Genomic DNA, 27,246 nt, shown 5'->3' with positions numbered 1-27,246 from the left:
AGAGTCACTCTGTGGGTGAACATTGATAGCAATGATCAATTTTATTGGAAGGATTTGAAGGATAAACATTCCAGCACACTCTGGAATCTCAAACACAAGAGATTCTACAGATGCTGGAAACCCAGAGCAACACAAAATGCTGGAGGAACTTGCTGAGTCAGGCAGCATCTATGGAGGGGAATAAATAGTTGACATTTTGGGCCGAGACTCTTCATCAGGACTTGGGAATTTCCCCTTCTCTTCAAAAAAAACCCACTCTTCATCTGAAGTAAGTTAATTCCCTCAGTTTCTCCTGCACACCAGTTTATAGCAGGCTTTTAACCCGCCAATTTGAGTGGAAGGCACGGTAGTGTAATGGTGCCCTACAGCACCAGTAGTCATTGATCGGGGTTTTATTTCATCCCCGGCCCTGCTGTCTATAAAGAGTTTGTACCTTCTCCCTCTGACCTTGGGATTCCCCCTCTGGTTTCCTCCCATATTCTAAAGATATAGTGAGTTGTGGACATACTAAGTTGGCACCCGAAGGGTGGCGACACTTGCTGGCCCCCAGCACATCACAAGCAATGCATTTAAATTGGTGTGACATATAAAGGTAATCTTATCCATCTTAACCTCTATTACCCAGTTCTGAAACTGGAGGACCTGGGGGAAACCCACGCAGTAATAGGGAGAATATGGAAGGTCCACACACGGGTGGAGGTCGGGATCGAACCCAGGTCTCCGGCGCTGTGAGACAGTAGCTCTTCCAGCTGCACCACTGGGCAGCACCTGTATCATCGAGCTGCACAAATGTAGTTGGTCACTGAATCTCAGAGTGTGCCCAGCGTGTCCTCAGGCTTGGACATGTTGGGTTCTGCAGCCTGGAACTGCCAGGGGAAGGGGAGTTGAAGTGCGGTGTCCTCTCTCCAGTCTGCTTGATGGCTGGTCTGAGTTACAGGGCAACTGATACGACATACCTCCCCGCTTCCAGTTCCACATTGTGGGATCAGGTGATATCGATATAGTTCTTCAGAACTCAAGAACGAGGCTTAAGTCTTGTAATCACCTTCTTCAAATCTGCTGCTCCTCTCTCACCTCAGCCACCTGCAAAGGGTCTTGTCAGGGTCTTAACCCTGGGATCTGGTGAAACCACCATTCTCTCAAAGCACAACAGCAGCTCGTGCGCGCGTGCACACACACACACACACACACACACACACACACACAACAAGATGCTGGAGGATCCCAATGGGTCAGGCAGCATCTGTGGAGGGAAATGGACGGTTGATGTTTAAGACTGAGATCCTTCATCTAGCCAGTCTGGACCTGAAATTTTGACTGTCCATTTCCCCGCACAGGTACTGCCTGATCCCCCCACCCAGTGAGCACCAGCAGCACCTTTGATTTTGTTCCAGACTGGTAATTGATAATTGGTTTATTGTAGCAACATAGAAAAGTACAGGCTCTTTGGCTCATGATGTTCTGCCAACGTTTTAACCTACTCTCAGGTCAATCCAACCCTTTGCATCCACATTGCTCTCCATTTTCCAACATCCTGCCTCTGCCCCTCCCTCCACCCTCTTAACTCTGCAGTTTCTCCTCCCACTGCTACCCCCATCCCAACCGTTTTAACTTCTCGACCTCGCTGTTCTCCCCTCCCGTTTCTGCCCCACTTCCCACCTCTTTATGGGCTGTTCCAAAGTAAATCTCCAGGTAAAAGAGGAGGCCACAACATTACAGGACCTCTTAACATATGAGGAGCATTTGATGTCTCTGGGCTTGTTCTCCATGGTATTCAGAAGGATGGGTGGGGGAAGGGAATCCCATTGAAACCTATTGGATATTGAAAGGCCTGGATAGAGTGGAAATGAAGGAGATGTTTTCATTAGTAGGAGAGTCCAGGAATTGAGAGCACTGTCTTAGGACATCCCTTTAGAACGAAACAGGGAGGAACCTCTGCATGGTGAGTCTGGAATTTATTACCCAAAGGTCAAGTCACGGTGTATTTAAGACAGAGATTGATGATTTATGAGGGGATTAAGGGTTGCTGGGAGAAGATGGGAGAATGGACTTAGAACTGTACAGCACAGTACAGGCCCACATTGCTGTACCGACCTTTTAACCTACTCATGTTCAATCTAACCCTTCACTCCCACGTAGCCCTCTATTTTTCTTTCATTCATGTGCCTATCTAAGAGTCTCTTAAATATCCCTGATGTATCTGACTCTACCACCAACCCTGGCAGTGCTTTCTACACCCACCATTCTCTGTGTAAGAAACTGCCTCTGTTACACTTTCCTCTAATCACCTTAAAATTGTGCCCCCTCATATCAGCCATTCTCTCCCCCCGCCCCCCGGAAAATGTCTTCAGCTCTCCCGTCGATCTATACATCTCATCATCTATCAAGTCACCCCTCATCTCCTCCACTGCAAAAATAAAATCAACCTATCCTCATAAGACATGCTCTCCAATCCTGGTAAATCCCCTCTTGAAAGCTTCCACATCCTTTTTATAATGAGGCTACCAGAACTGAGCACAATATTCTGTCTGTGGTCTAACGAAGGTTTTATAGAGCTGCAATGTTAACTCACAGCTTTGAACTCAATCCTCTTGACTAATGAAGGGCAACACAACATACGTCTTCTTAACAACCCTATCAGCCTGCGTGGCAATTTTGATGGATCTATGGATGTGGTCTCCAAGAACTCTCTGTTTCTCCATGCTGCCAAGGATCCTGCCATTAACCATGCACTCTACTTCCAATTCAACTCTCCAAAGTGAATTGTTGGCAGAATTTCAGATGGTGAGGAGAAGGCGTACAGGAGCGAGACAGATCAAGAACAACCTTGCACTCAATGTTAGTAAGACTAAAGAATCGATTGTGGACTTCAGAAGTGGTAAGGCGAGGGAACGTGCACCAGTCCTAATCAATGGTGAGCAATTTCAGGTTCCTGCGTGTCAGCACCTCTATCCTAGCCCAACATAAAGATGCAGTTACAAAAAAAGGCACTACAGCAGCTTTGTTTTGTTTGGAGTTTGATGAGATTTGGTATGCCACCAAACACATTTGCGAATTTCTGCAGATGCATTCTAAATGGCAGAGGGGTGGGGTGGGGGGCAGTGTACAGGATTGGAGTAAGCTGCAGAAAGTTGTACACTCAGTCAGATCCATCATGGGCACCAGACACCTTCAACGAGCAATGCCCCAAAAATGAGGCATCCATTATTAAGGACCCCCATCACCCAGGACAGACCCTCTTCTCAGTGCTACCATCAGGGAGGAGGCACAGGAGGCTGAAGGCACACGTTCAACGATTCAGGAACAGCTTCTTCCCCTCTGCCACCAGATGTCTGAATGGGCATTGAACCCATGTACACTACCTCACTACTTCTTTTCTCTTTCTGCACTACTTACTCAATTTTTACTTTTTAAAATATCTATTTCTTGCTGTAACTTGCGGTTTTTATTATTATGTATTGCAATGTACTGCTGCTGCTTAAAAACCAATTTCATGACAGTGATATTAAACCTAATTCTTCTCTTCGCTCTTTTCTGGGCTAAACTCTTTCTGCCACATCAGATTTTGTTTTGCGCACCACCCCTACAATCTTTTTAAAATGTAAGTACAGTATATCAAGGGAGTACAGAGCGAAAAGCAGTTGTAGAATGCAGAATGTAGAGCAACAGCTTCCAGAGAACGTGCAGTGCAGGCGGATAAATAAAGTGCAAGCAGTAAGGAGAACTGAGAGATCTTTATGGTACAAGAGGTCCGTTCAATTGTCTGATCGCAGTAGAATGGAACGTTTCCCTGAGCTTAGTGGTACACGTTTTTAAGATTCTGGCATCAATAGTCTTTTGTGTCTCCACAACAACAGCTTGCATATGTATAGCCCCCTGAATGTAGCAAGCCCATTTTCAAATACCATTTTGGATGGGTTAGGGCAAGTGTCCAAAAACTTGCGCGAAGAGGTGGACTTCAGTAAGAACTCAGAGCAAAAGAAATAGGAGTAGACCATTTGGTCCCTCATATCTGCTCTGTTATTTAGGAAATACCTGAGTGATCTCCAACTTCAGTACAACTTTCTCTATCAAATTCGATATCCCTTCCTTTGTTTAATGTCTAAAAACCTATCCCTTTCTTTTCACTATATTTCGTGGCTGAGCCTCTGTGGTCGCCATGAGAAGGCTAAAAATCACTAGAGAAATTTGTTCTCCTCCCTGCCCCTCAATCACCATCCACTTATTTTGAGACTGTGATTCTCCAGGCCAAGGAAAACATCAACTCTGCTGCTATGCTGTCAAGCCCCAGAAGAATTTTAAATGTTTCATTTGAAAAGCTGTTATTGATTCATACAGTACAGAGACAGGCCACTCGGCCCAACTCATCCATGCTGACAAAGCTGCTCACCTAAGCTTGCCTTATTTGCCTGCATTTGGCCTGTATCCCTCTAAACCTTTCCTATCCATTTATTTAGGTGTGTTTTAAATGTTACTGTACCCACTTCAACTACTTTGTCCGGCAGCTCGTTCCATCCTCTGTATGAAGAGCTTGGCCCTCAGGTTCCTTTTAAATTTCTCCCCTCTCACCTTAAACCCATGCCCTCTAGTTTTAGGTCCCCTTTCCCTGGAATAAACACTGTGTGCATTCACCCATTCTATGCCCCTCATGATTCCCCCCTCGGTCTCCTGCATTCCAAGGAATAAAGTCCTGGCCTGCTGAACTTCTACTTTTTACTCAAACCCTCAGGTCCCGGCAACAGTCTCGCAAATCTTCTTTGTGCTCTTTCTAGCTTCATGTCGTACAACCATCTTAAATGAGAGGAACAGACACAAAGTGCTAGAGAAACTCAGCAGGCCAGGCAGCAGCTATGGAAAAGAGCACAGTCGACATTTTGGCCTGAGACCCTCCAGAGACCCGCTGAAGGGGCTTGGTCTGGAACGCTAACTGTACTCTTTTCCATAGATGCTACCCGGCCTGCTGAGTTCCTCCAGCATTTTGTGTGTGTTGCTTAGATTTCCAGCATCTGCAGATTTTCACTAGTTTGTGATTAAATGCAAGAATTTGTCTTTACTTTCCCTGTAATCACACTGTATGTTCCCCGTTTCACTCAACCCGCAGTTATCTTTCTCTCAATTAGTAAGACGTGTTGAAACATGGTATTGGCTATAGAGGGTATTAAAACTCTAATTTCTTTTTAAAAAAACACTGTGAATTGAGAAGACTTACTTCCATTCAAATTATGCACACATTTACCAGCAAGACAGCGTCAAGCACACAAGGAGCATTCACTTTGCCTTCCTTGGGTGAAAGTGGGGGAAAGAGGAGTGAATTCATGAAAATAGCCAAGAATCCATCATCAAAACCCTTGACAATTGGAACCCAATTTCACATTCCAGTACTTACTAACACAAGCCAATGGCCACGTGACTGCTTTGTGGTCTAAGCGAAGACCTGTTCTTTTCCTTACCTGGGTCTTGTTGAGGCTTCCAGCAGTCACCTTGTCGTTGTAGTCACAGTTCCAGAAGACTTGCATTGTTAAACCAACGAGATACAACAACCATGACCAAAATTGTTGGTACATGGCTGCAAAATATCCCACTTCCCCGAATCAGGAATATCTGAACAAATCCCAAGCGTTCAGCTGTCAGAGAGAAATGTCGAGCGTTGAAAACTCTGGAGGGGGATTACGTAACAGCGTTGCAATTATTAACTGCATTTCCCAATAAGTTTGAACCTTGGAATAAGATGGGGGAGGGGTGGTTGAGGCAGGGGAGAATGTTACTCAGAACATAAAGAAAATCTTCCGTCATATTTATGTTGCCATTTCCAGAGTTATGTCCTTCATAGTTTACATGCTGTTCTTCACTTCTTTGGAGATAAATGGGGGGAAGCTACTTTCATTTGCTAAAAGCAACATTATGTGAATGGTAGCAAAGGAGCTTATGGAATAATGTAGCAAGAAGTGTTTGGTGAGACTAGGCTTGTTTTCCTTTCTCGGAGGCGATGTTCCCTCTAATTTGTAATAACTAGTGTGCCCAAAAGTCCTGTGCTGTGCAATGTTTTTGCCCAGAGACAACAATATGTGCGCACTGAATAATTTCTTCATTAAAAACAGTATAAATAAGCCAGTTCTAAAATCTGCAGACAAATCATCGCAAACTCCATGTTGTCAACACTGTCCCCATCAGGAACCGGTAAAGGAAATGTGATTGTGTACGACCATGAAATATTCTTAACATGTCAATGAGGTAGAAGGTGACAACCTTTTGTGTGCGGTTTAAATTCCTTTGTGCGCTGGTAGCAAAAAAGATGTGTGTGTGCGCACACGTGGATACCTTTGAGGAAACATTGGTTGGAGGAGGCTGAGGGTGAACCCAACAGAGATGTACAGATTTATGAGGAATGCAGCAAGAAACGTCTCTTCATAACAGAAACATTTTCAATCAAAGATAATGTTGCAGCTCTATAAAATTTTGGTTTGATCATACTTCAGAATCAGAATTGGGTTTATTATCACAGATATATGTCATGAAATGTGTTGTTTTGCAGTGGTGTTACAGCCAAAAGTGGGCACGTGGCCAAGTGGTTAAGGCATTGGACTAGAGACTGAAGGTCGTGAGTTCGAGCCCCAGCCGAGGGAATGTGTTGTGTCCTCGAGCAAGGCACTTAATCACACATTGCTCTGCGACGACACTGGTGCTGTGTGGTGTCGTGGAGAGGGGAGACTTGCAGCATGGGCAACTGCCAGTCTTCCATACAGCCTTGCCCAGGCCTGCGCCCTGGAGCGTGAAGACTTTCGCGCAGATCCATGGTCTCGCAAGACTAACGGATGCCTTTACTTTACAGTCTAATCCGTAAAAGATTACTGTAAGTTACAATAATAAATAAATAGTGCAAAAAGAGAGCAAAGTACTGACAGCTCAGAAACCTGGTGGTAGTGGGGAAGAAGCTGCTCGCAAGGTGTTGAGTGTGGGTCTTCAGGCTGCTGCACCTCCTCTCTGATGGCAGGCATGTCCTGGTTGGTGAGGATGCTGGCTTCACAGTGAAGGCACCGTCTTTTGAAGATGTCCTTGATGGTGGGGAGTATTGTGTTCAGTTCTGGTCACCCCATTACTGGAAGTTTTAGATGAGGTGCAGAGCAGATTTACCATAATGCTACCAGAGAACATGCTGTATGAGGAAAGCTTGAGTGGCTTTTCTCTTTGGAGCAAAGGAGCATGAAAGGCGACTTGATAGAGGTGTGCGAGATTATGAGAGGCACAGATAGAGTGGACAGCTGGGGTTTTTCCCCCAGGGCATCAATAGCTAATACTCAAGGACATGCTTTGAAGCTGATTGGAAGAAACTATAAGCGGATATAAAAATAGTTTTTTTTTTACTTTTAGTGCCTGGAATACACTGCCAGGGGATACATCAGGGACATTTAAGAGACACTTAGACAGGCACATGGAAGAAAGAAAAATGGAAGGTTATGTGGGAGGGAAGGGTTAGATTGATCTTGGAGTAGGTTAAAAGGTCAGCACAACATCATGAGCAAAGGCCTCTACTGTGCTGTAACATTCTCTGTTCAGAGGCATGATCGGATTCGAGAAGATCTGAGGAAGAATATCTTCCCCGCAGAGAGTAGTTGGAATCTGCCTGAAGAGGTGGTGGATGAAGAGTGTCCCACAACGTTTAACGGGTTTTAGGGTGATCACTTGGTTGCCAAGGCGTTTTAGGCTACTGGAGTAGGATCAGGGGTTCCCAATCTGGGGTCCGAGGACCCCTCGGTTAATGGTAGGGCTCTATGGCATAAAAAAGGTTGGGGATCCCCGGTATAGATGGATACTTGGTAGTTATGGATAGGTTGGGATGAAGTGCCTGGTTTTGCGCAGTATGACTCTGCGACTGTAAAAACCCATCACTAGCTGGATAGCATAATCAGATGCTACCTTAACACCTTAAGACATAGGAGCAGAATTAGGCTATTCAGCCCATCAAATCTTCTGTGCCATTACATCATGGCAGATTTATTACCTCTCTCAATCTCATTCTCCTGCCTTCTCTCCATAACCTTGACTTACTTACTGCCCATTAAGCTGCTGGCATCTTGGGCAGCATTGAAGGTCCTCCGTCTCTGTTTGTTCTTGTCCAGGTGGTCTTCAGGGCTTCCTTCATTGTGCTAGCAACTTCTCAGTTTTCACTACTGTCAGCCATGCAAGTCCCAGGTGGAGACTCAGGAATATCGTCACACCCAGATGTAGTCATACTTTATTGATCCCGGGGGAAATTGGATTTTCGTTACAGTTGCTCCATAAATAATAAATAGTAATAAAATCATAAATAGTTAAATAGTAATATGTAAATTATGCTAGGAAATAACTCCAGGACCAGCCTATTGGCTCAGGGTGTCTGACCCTCCAAGGGAGGAGTTGTAAAGTTTGATGGCCACAGGCAGCAATGACTTCCTCTGACGCTTTGTGTTGCATCTCGGTGGAATGAGTCTCTGGCTGAATGTACTCCTGTGCCCAACCAGTACATTATGTAGTGGATGGGAGATATTGTCCAAGATGGCATGCAACTTGGACAGCATCCTCTTTTCAGACACCACCGTCAGAGATTCCAGTTCCATCCCCACAACATCACTGGCCTTATGAATGAGTTTGTTGATTCTATTGGTGTCTGCTGCCCTCAGCCTGCTGCCCCAGCACACAACAGCAAACACGATCGCACTGGCCACCACAGATAGAAGGATTCTTCACTGTTGTTTCTATAACAGTTTTGTTTGACCAGTCAGAGTCGTTAGCTCTGAGCTGTACCCCTGAACCTGGAGCACCGTTGGACCACTCTTGGTCTGGCCCCTACACTTTAATCTGTTTGGCATGGTGACGCTACCAAGAGCTAGAGCACAAAACCCTAACTCTAGCCAACATAGCTCTCTGGGCCTTTGAGGCACGCAAGCCTCCAAACCACAAGGTTAAGGTCCTCTTGGAGGCTGTAGCCTTTGGTGCCCTGACGAATCAAGAACCTATCAACCTCTTCTTTAAATATGGCCAATAACTTGTCTTTCTTAGCTGTCTGTGGCAATGAATTCCACAGATTAACTACCTTCTGGTGAAAGAAATTCCTCCTCACCGCTGTTCTAAAAGGACGTCTTTGCCTTCTAAGGCTGTGGCCTCTGGTCCTAAACTCCCCCACTATGGAAAACATCCTCTCCATGTCCACCCTATCTCGGCCTTTCCATATTCGATAGTTTTCAATGAGATCCGCCACCCCTCTTTCTCATAAGGTCATTCATTGATCACCAGATCACCTTTAATGTCACCTTCTGTCAACCCAGATATACCAGAATTCCCAGAGAGAATTTTGGGCCCTCTGCATGTGAAACTCAATCCCATCAGCTCCCAAACCAGCCTCCCCAACACAGATTCAACCCCCCCCTTGGAAAAACAGCCAACATAATGAAAGATGCCTCCTAGCCTGCATCCTCTTCTACGCCCTCCCATTGGTAACTGTGACTCAGTAATTCGACCAGCTGTGCAAATGTGTCATTTGTAGAGAGTTCCATGCTGTTAAACTGTCCCAACTCCTGGTCAACAAGCCTCCATTCCCATCTCAGCCAGTCTCACAGTGCCTCACCAGAGAAGTTGGAGATGTTTGTTGTGAACATTCTCAGGCTGTTGTGTACATTCCAATCACTCAGAGGATTGTGAGAGTGTGGAATGAGCTTCCAGCACAAGTGGTGCATGCAAGCTTGATTTCAAAATTTAAGAGAAGTTTGGATAGGTTCATGGATAGTAGGGATATGGTCCCAGTGCAGATCGATGGGAGTAGGCAGTTTAAATGGTTTTGGCATGGACTAGATGGGCCAAAGGGCCTGTTTCTGGACTGTACTTCTCTATGATTCTTCCTGGGCTCACTAAACCCATTTTATTTTACCTGCATTGTCATCAGATTTTACCCCTCACCTACATTCCAGGGGCAATTTACTTGACCGACCCACATGTCCTTGGGATGTGGGAGGGAACTGAAGCACCCGTAGGGGTAGGGGGTGGAGCAAAGGGGGAGCCCCAGGCAGCCATAGTGGACCACGTAAACTCCACACAGACAGCGCCCGAGGTTGGGATCAAACCAGAGTCACAGGAGCTGTAAGGCAGCAGCTTTACTCACTGCACTACGGTGCTGACTCCAAGAAACCTGCAGAAACTCCAGAAGTGATCCTGACAGAGCCTGATTATGTGTTGGTGACTTAACAATAAATACCAAAGAGTAACTTCATACAAATTAACATGCTGATGGGGAAAAAGAGAGATGTAAACAAGGGAAAGGTAAAGAAGGAGTAAACAGTATGAAAGGCCGTAAAGGACAGAACTTTTGGTGTAAAGGAATAGCTTGCTACTGGACAAGCTGTGAGGAGAGACCTGCTGCTAGGGGAGACTGGTGGCTATTGGGAATGCTACTGAAAATGTCTGGCTGTTGTTGAAAGACATTAGCTGCTGGGTGAGTCTGATTGGAAATCTTAGGAAGACTTGCTGCTGTTGGGACGGACCTACCTCTCCTGGGGAAAACTTGCTCCTGGCGAGAGTCTAGCTGGTAGTGGGAGTGAAAGCCCACTGCTGGGGAAAACTGGCTGCCGGTGGGAGAGCATAGCTGCTGGCAAGGAGAGAGAGTGCGTGTTGGTGAGAAGAGTCTGTCTGCTGGGAGAAGCTGATGACTGCTGGGGGGAAAAGAGCTTTGACCAGCGGCCAGTCCGGATATCGGAAGTTTTGAGAGGAGGGGACTTCGATCAGGTCCACTGCTTGAGTATACAAGTGAAAAAGAGCTTACAATATGAATTTGGGATTGACTAGCAAGAGCAAATTAAAGGAAGGCAGAGGCAAGTGCAGCAGCCATCTCCTGAGTGGACAGAGTCAGGATGGTGATCTTGAGGCTTCAGTCAGAGAAAGCAAAGGAAACAAAAGCTCCAGGTTAAGATTTTTTTCCCTTCCCTTCTTCATATCTACTCAGCTAGGATAATAGAGGTGCCAGGCAGGATAGTGAAATGCTCCTCCTGTGGGATGTGGTAATGAAGGGAGACCTCCGGTATCCCTGATAACTAGAACGGTGAGAAGTGCATCCAGTTTCTGGCAATGCACGTTAGGGAGCTGCTGGAACTGGATAAACTCCAGATCATTCTGGAAGCTGAGGGGACAATGATATGACATATTGCGAGGTTACGCTCAAGGTGTAGGACACATGAAACAGGGTGACAGTCAGGAAGGGGGAAGGGTTTAAGGAGTACAAATTGCCATAGGAGATAGAAAATGCATGCCAAAAGGGCAATGTTACATACTCACGGGGGATTTCAATATGCAGGTAGATTGGGAAAATCAGATTGATGCTGGATTCTAGGAAGGAAAATTTCTAGAGTGCCTACGAGGTGGCTTTTTAGTGCAGCTTCTGGTTGAGCCCTTTAAGGGGATCAGCTATTCTGGATTGGGTGTTGTACAATGTGTTAGAGTGATTTTTGGGTTTAAGTCATTTACATTTAACAAGTGGCTTTGGCTACCAGCCTTCTGTTCCTTGATAATGTATTGTAATTTAATTTGGAACAATGCTTTTCCTAAAAGCTGTGGATCCCAGTCCAGACACTGATGGCGCCGGTGGGACAGATGTAATCAGAAGGTGTGAAGTTTGTATGTAGCTTCAAAAGAAAGCATTGTCTATATTTTGTAAATATGGATTGCCCTTTGTGTTTAGTAAATAAATATCGAGCCCCACACTGGGCCAGCAGACCTCTCCACGGAAAGTGTCTCCGTATGATGACTGCTGTACCTTGTTTTGTTGAATAAAGAAGCTGCTTTGTATCTACCAGTAACTCTCCCTCCAGCAATTTCATTCACGCAACAACACAATAAAACAGAATTGATTAGAGAGCTTAAGGTAAAAGAACCCTTAGGGGCAGGTGATCATAATATGATCGAATTCATCCTGAAATTTGAGAAGGAGAAGCAAAAGTCAGTTGTATCAGGAGTAAAGGGAATTACAGAGGCATGAGAGGAGTTGGCCAGAATTGATTGGAGAACACTGACAGGAATGACGGCAGAGCAGTGGTGGCTGAAATTTCTGGAAGCACTTTGGAAGGCACAGGATATATACATCCCAAGGAGAAAGAAATATTCCAAAGGAAAGATGATACAACCGTGGCAAACAAGAGAAGTCAAAGTCAACATAAAAGCCAAAAAGAGAGCATATAATACAGCAAAAATGAATGGGAAGTTAGAGGATTGGGAAGCTTTTAAAAATCAACAGAAGGCAACTAAAATGTCATTAAGAAGGTAAAGATGGAATACGAAAGTACGCTAGCCAATAGTAGAAACGAGGATACCAAAGGTTTCTTCAGATACATAAAGTGTAAAAGGGTGGTGAGAGTGGATATTGGATCACTGGAAAAAGATGCTGGAGAGGTGGTAGTTGTGGACAAGAAAATACCAGACAAACTGAATAAGTATTTTGCATCATTTTTCACTGCAAAAGATACTAGCAGTATGGTGGATGTTCCAGGTGTCAGGTGTCATGAAATGTGTGAAGTTATCATAACTAGACAATAGGTTCTTGGGAAAATGAAAAGTCTGAGGGTAGATAAGTCACTTGGACCAGATGGTATACAGTATAGGATTCTGAAGGAGGTGGCTGAAGATATTGTGGAGGCATTATTAATGATCTTTCTAGAATTACTAGATTCTGTAATGGTTCCAGAAGACTGGAAAATGCAAGTGTCACTCCATTCTTCAAGAAGGGAGAGAGGCAGAATAAAGGAAACTATAGGTCAGTTAGTCTGACCTAAGTGGTTGGGAAAAAGTTGGAGTCGATTATTAAGGTTGAGGTCTCAGGGAACTTGGAGGCACATGATACCCCCTCTGTGATCTCCGCCTCTTTGACCAGATCCTCACCCAGACCCGCTACCACGGCCACATCTCCTTCCTGGGAACGTGTTTCACCTGGAATCTACCAGCTTTCTCCTTCCCACCCTCCCTCAACCTTCTTTACAGGGCCTCTGCCCCTTCCCTCTTCAGTCCTGGTGAAGGTTTCTGGCCCAAAATGTTGACTGATCGTTTCCATGAAAGCTGCCTGACCTGCTGAGTTCCTCCAGCGTGTTGTAAGTGTTGCTTTGACCCCAGAATCTGCAGAGTATTTTGCATTTATGATAAAATAGGTCGTAGTCAGCATTGTTTCCTCAAAGGAAAATTTTGCCTGACAAATCTGTTGGAATTCTTTGAAGAAATAACAAGCAGGATGGACAAAGGAGAATCAGTAGGTGTGTGTACTTGGAATTTCAGAAGGACTTTGGCAAAGTGCCACACATAAGGCTGCTTAACAAGTTATGAGCCCATGGTACTAGGAAAGAGTCTAGCATGAATAAAGCAGTAGCTGATTAGCAAGAGGCAGAAAGTGGGAATAAAGGGAACCTTTTCTGGTTGGCTGCTGGTGACTAGTGTTGTTTGACAGGGGTATATGTTGGGACCGATTCTTTTTCTGTTATATGTAAATGATTTGAATGATGGAATTGATGGCTTTACTGCAAAGTTTGCAGACAATATGAAGACAGGTGGAGGGGTAGGTAGTTTTGAAGAAGCAGAGAGGCTACAGAAGGGCTGAGACAGATTTGGAGAATGGACAAAGAAATAGCAGTTGGAATACAGTGTTGGGAAGAGTCTGTTCATGCACTTTGGTAGAAGAAATGAAAGAGTTGACTATTTTCTAAGTGGAGAGAAAATACAACAAACTGAGGCTCAAAGGGACCTGAGAGTCCTTGTGCAGGATTCCCTAAAGGTTAATTTGCAGGTTGAGTCTGTGGTGAGGAAGGCAAATGCAATGTCGGCATTCTTTTCAAGAGGACTAGAATATAAAAGCAAGGATGTAATGTTGAGACTTTATAAAGCACTGGTAGGGCCTCACTTGGAGTATTGTGAGCAGTTTTGGACCCCTTATCTTAGAAAGGATGTGTTGAAACTGGAGAGGGTTCAAAGGAGGTTTACGAAAATGATTCCAGAATTAAATGTTTGATGGCTTTAAGCCTGTATTCACTAGAATTCAGAAGAATGAGGGGTGACGTCATTGAAACCTATCTGATGGTGGAAGGCCCTGATGAAGTGGTTGTGGAGAGGATGTTTCCTTTGGTGGGAGCGTCAACCAGAGGACACAGCCTCAGAATAGGGGGGCGTCTTTTTAGAATGGAGAGGAGGGGTAACTTTTTTAGCCTGAGAGTGGCAAATCAATGGAATTCTTTGCCACAGGCATCTGTGGAGGCCAAGTCTTTATGTGTATTTAAGGCAGAGGTTGTTTATTGCTTGATCAGGGCATGAAGGGATACTGGGAGAAGGCAGGAAATTGGGGCTGAGAGGAAAATTGGATCAGCCACAATTAAACGGCGGAGCAGACTCGATAGGCGAAACGGCAAAAAATTCTGCTCCTATCTCTTATGGAACGAGTGGCTGCTGGTGGGACAGACAAGCTGCTGATGGGGGAAGAGACCAGCCACTGCTGTGGGGAGAATTGCTATTGGTGTATGTGTGGGGGTGGAAGAGGGGCTAGCTGCTGTTGGGTGAAATATCTGCTGGAGGAGGTTTGCCTCTGCTAAACAAAGCGCTGTTGGTGGGGGAAGACTGGCTGTCTGTATGAACAGAGACAGAGATTGGCTCCTTGTGGAGAATAATTGCTGTGGTAGATGTGGCACTGGTGAGAAAGACTAGTTGCCGATGAGATCGCAATTTAGGAGAGTGGACGCTATCGCTGCTCTCTGATCAGGCGCCGCGCGGTCAGCCGCTGTCTCCAGGCAGCGTGGGGTCCTGGCGCTGCGGCAGTGCGCAGGCGCAGGAGCTGAGGCAGCTGCGCGGTCCTACACGGAGAGAAGGAGCGGTCCGGCCTCGGCCCGCAGGTGTCGGAGCGGGGAGAGCGGTGCGCAGCAGAGCCAACAGAAACGGGCGGCCGACGGAGGGAGTGAATTTCAGGCGGAGAGGGCGAGGCAGGAGATAGGCGGTGAAAGGGAGAGGACTGAAGGTGAGTGCGCACGCGCACAACGGGATCGGGGAAGCGATTGGGGGTCGAGGGGGGAGGATGGCGGGTGTAAGGACACGGGGCTGGGGGGGAGGAGGGAGATATGCGGAGAAAGGGGTGGGACGACGCAAGGGGAGTGGGGCAGAGGTGATCGTGGGGAGGGGATTAAGGGGGCTGGAGCGGGAGGGGGCAGGGGAATGTGACCATTGAGGGTACGGAGGAGTGTTAATTACAGATGCTGTGCTAGGGTATTGTGATAATCGAGAGCTTTGTGATGGGGGCGGGGCGTTATAGTATTCCAACTGGTGTTTCTCAGTGTCTTCGGGTGGTTGGCTCGTTATTGTGATAATTATAGATAATTGGGGTGTCAGTACTGAGTGATTTTCTGATCTTAATAATGAGGAAATATTTTTTAATCCTTCAAGTTGAGTGGGGCCCCAGTTTTTCCTCTCTGTACTTATTTAAAGGGTCACTACATCACAACCTACCTAGCCCCCTCATCTTTAAAATGGTTCCTGACCCACCTGTGGTAGATACTGTGGTCCTTCATTGGCCTTATCAGTTACCTGTACCGTAGGGCCAAACACATTCCTTAATCTCTGAGGATCTGCCGAGAGAGCTGACAACTCAGATGGCAGGGGTAGCAACTGTTGCTGACAAAGGAAGTTAGGATATTATAGAAACCAAGGGAAGGGCATGTAAGGTAGCAAAAGTGAGTGGGAAGCTTTTAAAATCCAATAAAAGGCAACTAAAAAGCTTTAAGAAGGGAAAGGATGAAATATGAGGACTGGCTAGCCAATAATATAAAGCAGGGTACCAAAAGTTATATAAAGAGTGAAAGGAAGGTGAGAGTTGATATTGGACCACTAGAAAATGACGCTGATGAGGTAGTAATGGGAGACAAAGAAATGGCAGGTGAACTTAATGCGAATGTTGCATCTGTCTTCACTGTGGAAGACATTGGTTGTGTGCCAGAGGTCCATGAGTGTCAGTGAGCAGGAGTGAGTGGCATTGCTATAACAAAGGAAAAAATGCCAGGCAAACTTAAAGTTCTTAAGGTAGATAAGTCACCTTAAGAAGTCTACATCCCAGAGTCCCGAGAGAGGTTGCTGAAGAGATGATGCATTGGTTATGATCTTTCACAAATTACTTGAATCTGTCATGGTCTCAGAGGGCTGGAAGATTGAAAATGTCACTCCACGCTTTAAGAAGGGAGGAAGGCAAAGGAAAGGGAAATTATAGGCCAGTTAGCCAAACCTCAGTGATTGGGAAGATGTTTGAGTCTATTATTAAGGATGAGGTTTCAGGGTACTTGGAGACTAATAAGTCAGAGTCAGCATGGTGGCTGTAAAGGGAAATCTTGCGTGGCAAATCTTTGAGTTTTTCAAGGAAGTAACAAGCAGGGTGGACAACGGAGAGGCAGTGGATGTCACAAACAAGAGAATTCAGCAGGCCAGGCAGCATCTATGGAAATGAGTACAGTCAACATTTTGGGCTGAGGCTCTTTGGCAGTGAATATTATTTACTTGGATTTTCAGAAGATGTTTGATAAGGTGCTACACATGAGGCTGGTTAACAAGACAGGAAAGATACTGGCATAGATAGCGGAATGGCTGACAGGCAGGAGGCAACGAGTGGGAATAAAAGCGGCCTTTTCTGGCTGGCTGCCGGTGACTGGTAGTACTCTTCAGGGGTCAGTATTGGGACCACTACTTTTCACATTGTCTGTTAATGATTTGGATCATGGAATTGATGGGTTTGTGGCAAAGTTTGCAGATGATACAAAGATAAGTGCAGAGGTAGATGGTGCTGAGGAAGCAATGCGATTGCAGCAGGATTTAGACAAATTGGAAGAATGGGCCAAAAGGTGGCTGATGGATACAGTATTGCGAAATGTATGAAAATGCATTTTAGTAAAAGGGATAGTCGTGCGGACTATTATCTTAATGAGGAGAAGGTTCTAACATCAGAGTTGCAGAAGGACTTAGGAGTCCTCATGCAAGATTTCCAGATGGTTAATTTGCTTGTTGAGTTTGTGGTAAAGAAGGCAAATGCAACGTTGGCATTTATTTTGAGGGGAATAGAATATAAAAGCAAGGAAATAATGCCTAGCCTTTATAAGACACTGGTCTCGGGCTGCACTTGGGAGTATTGCCAACAGTTTTGGGCCCCATATCTCAGAAAGGATGTGTTGTCGTTGGAGAGAGTCCAGAGGAGTTTTACGAGGATGATTCTGGTAATGTAGGGGTTAACATAGGAGTGTTTGGCAGCTTTGGGCCTGTACTCAGTGTAATTAGACCATAAGACTATAAGATATAGGAGCAGAAGTAGGTCATTCAGCCCACTGAGTCTGCTCTGCCATTCAATCATGGGCTGATCCAATTCTTCCAGTCATCCGCACTCCCCTGCTTTCACCCCAAACCCTTTGATGCCCTAGTTAATCAAAAACCGATCTGTCTCTGCCTTAAGTACACGCAATGACTTGGCCTCCACAGCTGCTCGTGGCAACAAATTCCACAGATTTACCACCCTCTGACTGAAGTAATTTCTCTGCATCTCAGTTCTAAAAGGGCGTCCTTCAATCCTGAAGTTGTGCCCTCTTGTACTAGATTCCCTTACCATGAAAAGGGGGTTTCGATTTTTATGTTACTGTGGAGGCTAATTAAAATGGCGTCTTTGTTATGTTAATCTGGGGAATGCAGCTTTGTTGTGTTAAGCGCTGAGAAAGTTTGCGCTAGCAGCTTATTGTGGTTTAGAGGGTGATAAGAAATACGTTATTAACCAATTGGGATAGTTGTTATGGTTTTGGTGTATTTGAAGATACTGTATGCGTGGGGTTTTGGGGGAGAAGGCGGGAGAGCGAGACAGAGGATGGACGAGGTGCTGTGAGTCCGCTAACGGGGTCAGACCCCGAGCGGGACGTTCGGCGAGGAGATGAAGACGGACTCGTGTGGAGCGTCTGGTCGACCACCGTTGTTGGTCCCAGGCGGCCGGTCGAGGTGGTCCGAGGGGATCGCAGGGTGAAGAAGAAGGTCCTTGAGCTCCAACGGTTTTTGTGCACGAAGAGATTGAACTTTGATAAGTGTGGCACCTTTTATTTTCCTTTTATATTTTATTCTCTTTTAATTATATAGTTCCAGTAATATCTATAAACTGTAAATCATTTAATTGCATCTGGTGTATTGTCTGTTATTTGGGCGGGGTGGGGTACCTCACACAGCATCCACACAAACGAATTATCCAGTTTGGCGGGGCCGAGGCTGTTTCCCTAGATGACAGCGAGCAGAGCGACCCTGAGGGTGGCCGGGGGGGGGGGGGGCTACATAACTTTGCCATATCTAATCTGTTCAGGCCTTTTAACATTCAGAATATTCCTATGAGATACCCCCTCATTCTCCTGAACTCCAGGGAATACAGCCCAAGAGCTGCCAGACGTTCCTCGTATGGTAACCCTTTCATTCCTGGAATCATTCTCGTGAATCTTCTCTGAACCCTCTCCAATGTCAGTATATCCTTTTTAAAATGAGCCCAAAACTGCACATAGTGTGGTCTCATAAGTGCCTTATACAGCCTCAACATCACATCCCTGCTCTTATATTCTATACCTGGAGAAATGAATGCCAACATTGCATTCGCCGCCTTCACAACTGACTCAACCTGGAGGTTAACCTTTAGGGTATCTTGCACAAGGACTCCCAAGTCCCTTTGCATCTCTGCATATTGAATTCTCTGTCCATCTAAATAAATGCCTGCCTGTTTATTTCTTCCACCAAAGTGCATGACCATACACTTTCCAACATTGTATTTCATTTGCCACTTCTTTGCCCATTCCCCTAAACCATAAGTCCCTGCAGGCGCTCTGTTTCCTCAACACTACCCACTCCTCCACCTGTCTTTGTTTCATTGGCAATTTAGCCACAAATCCATTAGTACAGTAGTCCAAATCATTGACATACATCGTAAAAAAGCAGCGGTCTCCACACTGACCCCTGTGGAACTCCACTGGTAACCGGCAGCCAGCCAGAATAGGATCCTTTTATTCCCATTCTCAGTTTTCTGCTGACCAGCCAATGCTCCACCCAAGCTAGTAACTTCCCTGTAATTCCATGGGCTCTTAGCTTGCTAAGCAGCCTCATTTGCAGCACCTTGTCAAAGGCCTTCTGAAAATCCAAGTACACCACATATTTCCTTTGTCTACCCCGCTTGTAATTTCTTCAAAGAATTGCAGTAGGTTTGTCAGGCAGGACTTTCCTTTCAGGAAACCATTCTGGCTTTGGCCTATCTTGTCATGTGCCTCCAGGTATTCCGTAATCTCATCCCTAACAATCGATTCCAACCACTTCCCAACAACTGATGTCAGACTAGCAGGTCTATAGTTTCCTTTCTGCTGCTTCCCACCCTTCTTAAATAGCGCAGTAACATTTGTAATTTTCCAGTCATCCGGTACAGTGTCAGAATATCGATCCTTGAAAGATCATCGTTAACGCCTCCACAATCTCTCCAGCTGCTTCCTTCAGGACCCAAGGGTGCATTCCATTAGGTCCAGGAGATATATTCACCCTCAGACCATTAAGCTTCCAGAGCACCTTCTCAGTCATAATTTTCACTGTACAAACTTCACTTCCTTGACACTCTTGGGCTACGTCCACACTACGCCGGATAATTTTGAAAGCGAAGCTTTTTCTCTTCGTTTTGACTCTCTGTGCACACTAAAACGGCATTTTCATCCCCCGAAATCATCCCACCAAATTGGTACTAGAGCATACAATCGTCACAGGGATATTTGATTCTGCGCTTCGCAGAACCTAATAATTTTAGAACACACTGCAATGAGACTGAAGCCAGATGAGTTAGAAATGTACTCACCAAATACTTTGACCCATAGCTTACTGAATAAATAAGTATACTCACTTTGCCGTTTTCTGTCCTTGCTTGTATGAAGGTGGTTTACCTATTTATGCAAGTACTTCTCCGACAATAGATGTGTAGCAGCCTAATGTAACATTGTATGGAAATACAAGATAATACTGATGCAGACAAGTTTTATACATTTAACAAGGTGCTTTATTAATGCAACAGAGTTAGTCAGTTTTTCAATGTTCGTCGTCAGCCGGGTCATACTGTCCGTGAACTCCCTGTCGGTTGCCTCCATATGCTCCAGTATTTGTTTTTTTTTTGTTTTAAGTCCTCCTGCGCGAGAACCAAGAGCAATTCCTTTTAAGTTTTTTTACTCTGTAACTGGACAAACGCGCACTAAGTATACCGTTTCCTCTTCGCTTGTTTTCTGTGTGTTCTGCGCATGCCCAGTAGAGGAGATTCGCCCAAGTATCTGTGTTAGTGTGGACAGAGATATTTTGAAAAGCGCTTAGTGTGTACGCTTGTCGTTTTTACTCGAAGCCGGCGTTTTCAAAATTATCCGGTGTAGTGTGGACGCAGCCTTGAATGTCCGGTATACTGCAGGTATCTTCCACTGTGAAGACTGATGCAAAATGTGCATTCAGTTCCTCTGCCATCTCTGCATCTCTCATTACATTATCTCCAGCGTCATTTTGTATTGGTCCTATATCTACCCACGACTCTCTTTTACCGTTTATATACTTAAAAAAGCTTTTAGTATCTTCTTTGATATTAGTTGCCAGCTTCCTCTCATAATTCATCTTTTTCTTCCCAATGACCTTCTCAGTTAGTCCTGACGAAGGGTCTCGGCCTGAAACGTCGACTGCACCTCTTCCTAGAGATGCTGCCTGGCCTGCTGCGTTCACCAGCAACTTTTATGTGTGTTGCTTTAGCTTCCTTCTGCAGGTTTTTAAAAGCTCCCCAGTCCTCTATCTTCCCACTAGCTCTGGCTTCCTTGTATGTCCTCTCTTTTGCTTTTACTTTGATTCTGACTTCACTTGTCATCCATGCTAGTGTCCTTCTTCGCTTTGAAAATTTCTTCTTATTTGGAATATATCTGGCTTGCACTTCCCTCATTTTTCGCAGAAACTCCAGCCATTGCTGGTCTGCTGCCTTTCCTACAAATGTCCCATTCCAGTCAACTTTGGCCAGTTCCCCTCTCATGCCATTGTAATTTCCTTTATTCCGCTGAAATACCGTCACATTGGATTTTATTTTTTTCCCTCTCAAATTTCAATGTGAACTCGATTTAGAAGAATGTGGGGGCGGGGGGGGGAGGAGTCTAATTGAAACCTACCACATGTTGAACGGACTAGATAGGGTGGATGTGGAGAGGATGTTTCCTATGGTGAGGGTATCCAGAAGTAGAGGGCACAGCCTCAAAATGAGGGGCAGCCCTTTAGAACAGTGTTAAGGAGTTATTTTTTAAGCCAGAGAGTAGTAAATCTGTGGAATGCTCTGCCACGGACTGTGGTGGAGATCAAGTCCACGTGTTCATGTAAGGCAGAAGTTAATTGTGTCCTGATCAGTCAGGCGAGAATGCAGGTATATAGGGTTGAATTGGATCTGGGATCAGCTATGATTGATGGAACAGACTCGATGGGCTGATAGGCCTAATTCTGCTCCTGTTGCTTATGGTCCTAATTCAGAATTACAAAGGTGCTCTTGTGTTTTTGATGATATTTTAACATTTATTTCGTTCATAATAAATATAGTAAACCATTTTTTCACTATATTCACTGTACCATTACTTCAAAGCAATCTCTTACATTGCATCAATGCCTCCTTAAAAAGTACATCCATGAAGTGTACGAGAGGCTGTTACACAGGACCCAGGCTTGGAGTGTCTAGTGGTGGCAGGACCTGACACACTGGTTTTTCCCCTGCCAGAGTCATTGCAGTAGCTGGACCTTTGCATTGTTAAATGTGCCACTCAACAACACTGGCTCTAGTGAGTATATCTTGCTGTTCTAAGGCACACCAAGTCCTTCCTTCACCAAGTTTACAATTTTCCAGCATCAGTGATGTTTGTCCATAAGACAGGAGCACAGTTAGACCATTCGGCTCATGGAGTCTGCCCCACCATTCAATCATTGCTGATTTTGTTTTGTTTTTTGAGTTATAGAACGTGATTGGCCTGATTTAAACCTAAACTAAATTATAATAACTAATTAACCTACCTGGTAGATCTTTGGACTGTGGGAGAAAACCAGAGGACTTGGAGAAACCCCACGCATTGCACAAACTCCTTACAAATTACATCAGGATTGAACACTGAACTCTGATGCCCTCTGTAATAGTGTAGTGCCAACCACTACGCTAGCATCATTTTCCCTCTTATTCCATTCTTCTGCTTTCTTCCTGTAACCATTTATGTCCTTATTAATCAAGAACATATCAACTTCATCTTTAAATATATCCAAGAACTTGGCCTTCACAGCATTCTATGATTCAAAGTACATTTATTAACGAAGCATACAACTCTGAAATTTGTCTTCCTCACAGCCAGCCATGAAACGAAAGAACCATAGAACCAACCCGTTCAAAGAAAAACATCAACCACCTCTACCCCCATGCACATAATATTGTGCAGATGTTCACGAGAAAACACAGAATATAAAGCACAAAATCAAAAGTCATGTTTTGGTTCAGCTCAAAGTTCATTATCTACAGGCTGTCACGATTCAAAAATCACCCAAAAGTAACAGCAAAAAAGGAGTGACCGGAACTCTGAATTAGAGTCCAAATCTACAAACTGGCGATTAAACCTTGCTCCAGCACCATCCTGCCACAGCATGAAGGGAGAGAGAGATCATTTGAATGCCAAGGACTTCACTTGAGAGCAGTCAGTGAGAGGGAGAGAGACGGCCACCCTCAGACACTCTCCTCTGGCAGCAGCGGGTGGGAGTCTGGTAGACGGCATTGAACACTCGCTCGCCCTCTGTACCTGCCCTGATGATTTCATTCTTCCCTGGTGCTTTAATCAGCGAGATTGGCAAGAGATGCAGTCGATCATGGGCTCAAGCTACATCTCCTGGCCACATGCTTTCCTCTCAGTCTGGTGGAACCCTCTCGGAGACAGCAAGGTGCCAGATTGGCCAATCAGCCCGAAAACACGCCACTAGAATGTAGATTACAGGTTCTCAACCGTAGCAGAACCATATCTGAAATAAAAAGAAAATGTAAAAGAAGGGAAAGAAGTTGTTTCGTGAACTGTCCTGAGGATGTCACTTTTGGTAGCATTGTTCACTGGCACCATCTTCTTCCTTGGCAATGAATTCGACAGATTCACCAACCCCTGACTCGAGATACCTCCTCATTTCTGTTCTAAAGGAGCATCTTTGTATTCTATCCAGACCTTTCAATATTCTGTAGGCTTCAATGAGATCCCCCTTCATTTTTCTGAACTCTAGTGAGTACAAGCCCAGAGCAATCAAACGCTCCTTTTCTTGCATGGAATGCATTCCTGGGAACAGCCTGTAGAGTCGATCCAATATTATGGAGCGTCTGGGGATGAACTACTTCAAAGGCCACTGTAACCCCTTCCAATGTCTTAGCAAACAGACAGGACATAAAGCGTTGACCCTCATGAAGTCATTATTACTGATGTTTAGGCTTTCCTGCTCTTTCCCCTCTTGTAGGTTAGAGTGACAAGCACAAAGCAGTGACAGTTTTGCTCACATTTAGCTTAAGGACTGAAATTGTTTTAGAGGAGAGTAATATAAGGCAGGGTGTAAAATCAGTGCTGCTTTAGACCATTTCTGCTGGGTAACATTGCAAGTTCTCTTCAAAAACAACTTGGAAAATAACTAAGCAACTAATTAACAGGAGGGGCAACCCAGAATAATTCAAATTAGCTTGCAAGAACAAGGGAAGAAAATGTTGTGATTAACACAACCCTCTTACAGTGCCTGCAATTGGGGTTCTCTTCCTGCCGCTGTCCCTGAGGAGTTTGTATGTTCTCCCCGTGATCATGTAGCTTTTCCCTGTTACCTTCCGCATTCCAAGGATGTACGGGTTAGTAGTTTGATTGGTCACATATGTGTAATTGGGCCGAAAGCGCCTGTTACCATGTTGTATCTCTAAATAAATAAGCTTGTATCAAGAAAGTTTGCATTCAATGTCAGGAATTGGAATTCCTTAAGACCTTTGACCTGGGAGACTGGTAAGAGAGTAAGATGCCCTGGAAACGGTTCAAGCTGGTAAATGTTTTCTAAAATTGTGTCGGTGAAGGGAGGCAGAAAATGCTGGTTGATAGTGGAAAACCATGACTCTTGCTGTTCCTACGTGAGTGTAGTTGGTTGTTGGTGTGGTTGCTTTTGAGGGGTTGGTCTTCATTTTCACAAGGTAAAATGGACAGGGTAGCGGCAAATGGAATTCAGGTCAGAGAAACTTAAGGTGATCCACTTTAAAAATGGAGAAACTATGTTGGTGCACATGTCCAGGATCTGTGAAAGCAACTGAACAGTTAAATAAGGCAATAATATCAGCAGTTACTTCCCCCCACAGACACTGCTCAACCTGCTGAGTTCCTCCAGCAGTTTGTTTATTGTTCCAGACAGCAACATCTGCAGTCTCTTGTGTCTCCAACCAATGTGTTCCTCGTCTTCATTAGTCCGTGCATTGAATATAAGCACAGGGAGGTTATGGTGCAGCTTTGTTTAGGCTATAGTTGGGGTATTGTGCGTAAGTCAGGTTGCTATAGAATAGGAGTGATTGATTGTGTTGGAGCAGTGTAGAGGTGATGTGCTCGTCATTTATATAACAATTACAGCACGGATACAGGCCATCTCGGCCCTTCTAGTCTGTGCCGAACTCTTACTGTCACCTAGTCCCACCGACCTGCACTCAGCCCATAACCCTCCATTCCTTTCCTGTCCATGTATCTATCCAATTTAACTTTAAATGACAACATTGAACCTGCCTCAACCTTTTCTGCTGGAAGCTCGTTCCACACAGCTACCACTCTCTGAGTAAAGAAGTTCATGTTACCCCTTAACTTTTGCCCTTTGAATCTTAACTCATGTCCTCTTTTTTGAATCCTCCCCACTCTCAATGGAAAAAGCCTATCTACGTCAACTCTATCAATCCCCCTCATAATTTTAAATACCTCTGTCAAGTCCCCCCTCAACCTTCTACGCTCCAAGAATAAAGACCTAACTTGTTCAACCTTTCTCTGTAACTTAGGAGATGAAACCCGGGGAACATTTCAGTAAATCTCCTCTGTACTCCCTCAATTTTATTGACATCTTTTCTATAATTTGGTGACCAGAACTGTACACAATACTCCAAGTTTGCCCTTACCAATGCCTTATACAAATTCAATATTACATCCCAACTCCTATACTCAATGCTCTGATTTATAAAGGCCAGCATACCAAAAGCTTCATAAGCATAGACTCATTACATTGGAGCAGATGCTGCTGGGGTGGCGGGACTTGATTGAGGTATGCAAATTTATGAAGTGCATAGACATAAGTGATTTTCCCAGAGGTATCTATAGCACAGGTTAAGGTAAGGGAAATGGATTCGAAGGTTATTTTCAACAAGTTGAAAGATGAACTGGACTGCTCCAGGAGCTGATGAAGGCAAAAACTCTCAGAACATTTAGATAAGTGCTGGAATCACCATCTGTAGAAAGCTGATGACGTGAATGACTGCAGATAAGAACATAAGAAATAGGAGCAGGAATAGGCCATTCGGCCCATCCCATCACGCCTTCTCCGCCATTAAATAAGATCATGACTGATCTGGCCATGGACTCCATCTCCACCTACCTGCCTTTTCCCCATAACCCTTATTTCCCCTACTATGTAAAAATCTATCCAACCTTGTCTTAAATATATTTACTGAGGTAGCCTCCACTGCTTCATCGGGTAGAGAATTCCACAGGTTCACCACTCTCTGGGAAAAGCAGTTCCTCTACATCTCTGTCCTAAATCTACTCCCCCAAGTCTTTAGGCTAACACGAGGAATTCTGCAGATGCTGGAAGTTCAAGGAACACACATCAAAGTTGCTGGTGAAAGCAGCAGGCCAGGCAGCATCTCTAGGAAGAGGTACAGTCGATGTTTCGGACTGGGTCCTGACGAAGGGTCTCAGCCCGAAACGTCGACTATACCTCTTCCTAGAGATGCTGCCTGGCTTGCTGCGTTCACCAGAATCTTTAGGCTATGTCTCTTAGTTCTGGTCTCACCTGCCAGCGGAAACAACTTTCCTGCCTCTACCTTATCTAACCCTTTTGTAATTTTATAGGTTTCAATAAGATCTCCTCTCATCCTTCTGAATTCCAGCGAGTACCGTCCCAGGCAACTCAATCTCTCCTCACAGCCTAACCCCCTCATCTCTGGAACTAACTTGGTGAACCTCCTCTGCACTGCCTCCAAAGCCAGTTTATCTTTCTTTGAGTAAGGACACCAGAACTGCATGCAATAGTCTTAAGTGCGGCCTCACCAGTACCCTGTACAGTTGCAGCATAACCTCCCTGCTCTTAAATTCAATCCCTCTGGCAATGAAGGCCAACATTTCCTTGCCTTCTTGATAGCCTGCTGGATCTGCAAACCAACCTTTCGTGATTCATGCACAAGCACTCCCAAGTCCCTCTGCACAGCAGCATGCTGCAATTTTTTACTATTAAAAAGAAAACTACTCTTTCATTTTTTTCTTCCAAAGTGGACAATCTTGTGTTTACCAACATTGTACTCCACTTGCCAGACCGTTGCCCACTCACTTAACCTCAGATGTATCCCTCTGCAGACTCTCCGTATCTTCTGCACTATTTGCTTTTCCACTTATTTAGTATCATCAGCAAACTTGGATGCACTACACCTGGTCTCCTCTTCCAGGTTGTTAATATATATCATGAACAGTTATGGGCCTAGCACCGACTCTGCGGCATACCGCTCACCACTGATTGCCAGTCAGAGTATCACCCGTGTATTCCAACTCTCTGCTTTCTATTAGTCAATCCTCTATCCATGCTGATGCATCACCCCAACTCTATGCATCCTTATGGATAAGTCTTTTATGTGGAATCTGGAGCAACAAACACTCTGCAGGTAGGGGAGAATGAAACTGTGGGCACAGATGCTGCTTAACCCACTGAATTTGACTGGCAAATTGTTTATGGCATGGAGAACTAAGGGTTGAATGGCAGTAAATGGAATTGGAATTAGTGTTGATAGCACATGACGGTGGGCTGAAAGGCCTGTTTCCAAACACTGTCACTTTGACTAATAGAAACAGCAGCAACAGAACCATGTTTGTTTCTGGATACACAGCCGATCTCATCCAAAATTACTTGGTGACATGAAAGAGCAATTATCTTCTGGCGTCATTGAACCTGGTGTCTGGT

The 27,246-nt window shown here is 44.9% G+C and overlaps 2 protein-coding genes across 8 annotated transcripts in view; one reads left to right on the top strand and one right to left on the bottom strand.

Moving 5' to 3' along the window:
• Nucleotides 1-5,656, bottom strand: part of LOC140198195 (apolipoprotein M-like) — a 29,644-nt gene extending 23,988 nt beyond the window's left edge. The window contains exon 1 of the mRNA XM_072259222.1: nucleotides 5,451-5,656. Within this exon, the coding sequence (XP_072115323.1) occupies nucleotides 5,451-5,564 (114 nt within the window). The 5' untranslated portion in view covers nucleotides 5,565-5,656. The remainder of the gene's footprint in view (nucleotides 1-5,450) is intronic.
• A 9,139-nt stretch (nucleotides 5,657-14,795) lies between these two features.
• LOC140198194 (large proline-rich protein BAG6-like) overlaps nucleotides 14,796-27,246 on the top strand; it is a 136,610-nt gene continuing 124,159 nt past the window's right edge. For all 7 annotated transcript variants that reach the window (XM_072259220.1, XM_072259219.1, XM_072259218.1 and 4 more), the window contains exon 1: nucleotides 14,796-15,001. The gene's annotated coding sequence lies outside the window, so the exon portion shown is untranslated. The remainder of the gene's footprint in view (nucleotides 15,002-27,246) is intronic.

This window comes from Mobula birostris, chromosome 5 (genome assembly GCF_030028105.1).
Source record: "Mobula birostris isolate sMobBir1 chromosome 5, sMobBir1.hap1, whole genome shotgun sequence".
NCBI lineage: Eukaryota > Metazoa > Chordata > Chondrichthyes > Myliobatiformes > Myliobatidae > Mobula > Mobula birostris.
The sequence above is the reverse complement of the archived record's forward strand: the minus strand, read 5'-3'. Positions and strand labels throughout refer to the sequence as shown.